The sequence below is a fragment of the Acanthisitta chloris genome, unplaced genomic scaffold, assembly GCF_000695815.1.
Source record: "Acanthisitta chloris isolate BGI_N310 unplaced genomic scaffold, ASM69581v1 scaffold29350, whole genome shotgun sequence".
Taxonomy (NCBI): domain Eukaryota; kingdom Metazoa; phylum Chordata; class Aves; order Passeriformes; family Acanthisittidae; genus Acanthisitta; species Acanthisitta chloris.
The window spans coordinates 3,543-7,717 of NW_008652678.1; the positions used below are offsets into that span (position 1 = coordinate 3,543).

Genomic DNA, 4,175 nt, shown 5'->3' on the forward strand with positions numbered 1-4,175 from the left:
GCCCACACTAAAGCAGACTACCTTTCCTCTAAACCCACACCTGCAGTTCTGAAAGCTGAGCTTTTTGCTAGGAGAGATGCAGACACTGTTCCAATTATGCTATGACTATTGCCCAACTTCCTGCACAAAAAGACATCATTAGGAAATTATCAGTCACCCCAGACACTCCCCTCTGCCATCCCAGCCAGAATAACATACGTACCTGCACTGTGTGCATACTATTAGTGCTCTGAAGAAACTCGCCTTCCTCCCCAGCTCTAACATCACCACAGTCTTCGAGCAAGCGCACCCTCATGCCACGCACCAAGTTTGCCTGCAAGTACTCCACATAGTCACTGCTGTTTGCAAAGTCTGATGGGGTCAGGAAGGTACAGCCCTGCTTGTTGTGGGGACGGTGACGTGAAGTGAACACAGGTATTTGGACAGCAGTGCTGGTTGGGGTCTTGTGCTGGAAGATGGAGCGGGTGGCACGAGGCTGCGGCATTTGCTGGGGTGGCAGCTCCGGCTTGTGGCTGTGTTTCCAGCCCATCATGTGCACCAGCTCTGAGATGAGGTTTGCCATGGCCATGCTGAACTCAAACTCCTGCTTCACATGGCTCCTCTCCACAGGCAACGGGCTGGGCGCAGCACAGCCCTGCTGCTCTTCTCCCTGCTCCACACCGCTGCTCAGTTTGTCCAGGAGAGAAGTGACACGCAGGTAGTGCTTCACCAGGACAAACAGCAGCTTCCCAGGGATCTGCAACAAGCACAGCTGTCAGACTCCAACCTGCAGAGCACCTCCAGCACCAGCTCTCACCAAGCCATCAGCTCATCCAGTCAGGCTTCCATGAGAGCTCCGCACCAGCCAGCAGCAGCCGCATCCAGTCAGGCTTCCATGAGAGCTCCTCACCAGCCAGCAGCAACAGAGACCTCTCAGCCCAACCTCATGTCCCTGATCAGACAAAGCTCTCCACGTGCCTCTCCTCCACCCCCAGCCTCAAACCGGGCCCAGATCCTGTGCCAGATCTTCCAACAGCCAGTCCTGCTCAGCTGCCCACCTCCAACCATCCTCTTGTCCCAAACAAGGACACCAGCCCTGGCCCTCCTCTCCCACTCCCCCGGCCCCTAAAGCCCACAGGACCAGGGCTGGCAGGACCTGCCACTACCTGTGGAAGGTGAATCCCTTCAAAGGACATGCAGTGCTCTTCAGAGGATGTTATCTCAGCAAACAGCTCCAGCAAGGTGCAGCGACTGTCAAACTCCATGTGCTGTTCAATGCCATCCTGCTGGCTCAGGGACAGCAGGACATAGGCTCGACTCCCTGCAACAACAAAAACTCCTTGGGCCCCATAAGGACAACCCTCACCCCACCCTCCCTGCATGAGCAGACCCACAGGCAAGGAACAGCTTTGCTGCTCAGTGTCACCACATTCTGTCCTTTAATCTAGAGCAGCAACATTCTGCTCCACAATGTATTTTTCTACCCCTAAAGATGATTCCCCCAAAGCTGCAACCTCAAAGAACTGATTCCAGAATAGGGTCCCAGGGAGGAAAAGAGTTTTAACTTGAATCAGCCCCCATCTGCCCCACTTCAGAGCCATATGAACTCAGGCACTAAGACAGGGATAGGCACGCCTCTTGTGGGATATAGCACAACCAGCAACCTTCCAGGTGCACCCAAGCCTCATCAGGCACTTTCAAGCCATGGCAGCTCCTCTCAAATTGAGAAAATTCAGTGAGGACCAGCCTCTACCCACCAGGGTTCTGCCAGTCTCCTTGGCATTGGTTGTTATTGCAAGGGAATGTGGAAAGAGACTATGCTCCTTTAAGTGCATCCAGTCAAAAATCCTTGCACTGCAAAAAGTGAAAGTAAGAAAGCCATAAACAGGAACATAAAGAATCACAAACCTCACTGACATGCTAATGGAGGCAATGAGTAGAAATAAATCTGGTCAGTCATGCTAATTAATAAGGGCATCTGCAGGGTGAGAATGATTATTTTTTCAGTAAGATTATCTGACTAATTGGAATTGGCAAGGAACACAAAAGGGGGTGCACAGAAAGGAATATAAAAGGGCCCAGTCATGCTTAAACCATGGCTGGTCAGTGCACTTGTCTGACAGACCTGTACCTGACTGACACAGTTTGTCCTACTTTCTTACATCTTCTTAGCAAACCTTTTCAAACTCTCTCTGTATCCCATGTGTGTGTGTGCTGCAAGGACCGAGTGCCAGCTACTAGTGAGACTTGTGTGAATGGCATTTGGTACCAGGAACTGGAGCCTGAGTGGGGCTGTGGGAGCCCTGTGGTGTCAGCAAGGTGGGGCAAGTGAGGGTCCTGGCCTCAACAGCTGGAGGTGCCATCGCTCTCTGGATCTGGGGAGGATCTCACAGATTTGAGCCTGGAGTGACAGCTAGCGGCAAGACTGGCATACAGTGGACTGGGTACAAGCCACCCGAGTTTGATCAGGGGTGTAGGTGTCCCTGGCCTAAGGTACCAGATACTGCAGCAAGCGCAAGGGTCTCAGTGCTAGTGATTGGACCGGGTGCGGTCCTCAGCCATCAACCACTGGGGACAGAAGAGTGCATGTCCCAAAAAACAGCTACTGCAAGGAAGGCAAGAGAGGAGTTCAGCACCAGCAGCTCAAACAGGACTGCAGTGCCTGCTGCCAGGGAGGAAAGGCGAGTGTCTGTATCTTCTCCAGTCCTGCTGTGCATGAGATGTGCATGTAATTTGGTAGCAAATCTTCACGCTGGATTAGCTGTCAAGTAGGAGAACCTGGGTCCAGACCAAGGTATGAGGCAGGTGGTGGTTTGTGCTGGAAGTCCAAAGAGACTTGTGAATGTGAACTGCGGGAGGGACAAGTGTCTGAGTGCTATGTGTTTGCTAGCAAGCATCAGGCTTGACCAACTGATGAGTGAGGGATCCCTGAGGCAGGGGTGGGAGGTGGCTTGGGTTCAGGTACAGGTGCAGGACAGACAGACAGGCCATGCTGATACCCAAGGGATCTATGAATATGTGTGTACTTGTGAACCTGGAGAGTGCAGTGTGTGCTGGCAGAAGTGACCTTCTGTCTCTGCCAGACAAAGACCAGGAGGGGACATGGCTGTCTGTGCTTGTGCTTATGTGAGTCCTATAATTACATGCTCTTGAAGGCAGCACCCTGTCTGTGGCTAGTCATGTCAGACTGTTGTGTTTGTGCTCAGCTTTGCTACTGGTTGAACCTGCAAACGGGAAAGTGGTAGCTGCATCTCTTAGCCTGAGGAACCCCAGATTCCCTGGGCTGGGTTCCAGTGGTGCAGCAGGAGAGGTGCTGGAGCTGCTGGAGGGGACAGCCATCCCTAACATTTCTCAACACTCTTAACAGTTAATGAGCATCCCAGCTCAGAAACCTGTCAGGGGAAAAAGTTTCTTAGAGCACTCCAGACAACTACAACCAAGGAAGTTTGCACGATCTAGACTGACTCTTTACCTTTTGCCACCAAGCCCTGAGACATGCTGCTTCCCAGGCATCTCAGCCCTACAAAAGGACTGGCACCCCTCAGCTGCCCAGCAGCACCTCCTCAGTGCTCGGAGCAGCAGCAGCCCCCACCTGCATCGTGAGAAGCCAGGGCCCGCAGCATCTGGCCAGCACTGTGGCGGATCTGCTTCTCCTTGTGGCACAGGAACTTCATCAGCAAGTCCATGGCTCCTGTCTCCCTGAAGGCACTTGCCAGAGGGCCAATGCTGGCATAGGCACTCAGCACGTGGACAGTGTTCAGGACGGAGGACTCGGGCGTCCCAGCCTCGGCCACCTGCCGCACAGCTCGCTGCACCAGGCTCCTGACATCAGCCTTCATCTCCAGCAGTGACGCTTCGTCCAGCGGTACATCTGCAGCCGATCTGGATGTCTTCTCCTCTTTCACCCACAGCCCTTCCAGCTTCCTCTTGCCCAGCAGTGATGGACAGCTGGCACAGACCTCTTCTGCAGACATCCACATTGAGATGTTCTCTGGCTTGGTCTCTGCACAGGAGGCACTGCTGCCTCCCACTGCTCTCTCCTCCACGCTGACCACACTCCACTGGATGAGGTATTCAGGATGGCCGTCGTGGCCTCGCCGCTGTCGGAGGATTTGCTCTGGGTAGGCCTGCAGTTTGGGTCCCAGGTGCACCAGCAGGTTGCCATTGTGCCTCTCATTCACCATGGCAGCAGGTGT

The 4,175-nt window shown here is 53.7% G+C and overlaps 1 protein-coding gene across 1 annotated transcript; it reads right to left on the minus strand.

The window, feature by feature from the left end:
• Positions 1 to 202: 202 nt before the first annotated feature.
• On the minus strand, positions 203 to 4,163 carry LOC103805511 (cullin-9-like; the record flags this gene model as incomplete). The annotated part of the gene is made up of 3 exons (XM_009078165.1): positions 3,572 to 4,163; positions 1,146 to 1,300; positions 203 to 736 (listed from the first exon to the last, which is right to left on the minus strand). Coding segments are annotated over exons 1-3 (1,281 nt in total), but the record flags the coding sequence as incomplete, so codon positions are not given.
• Between the last annotated feature and the right edge of the window lie 12 nt (positions 4,164 to 4,175).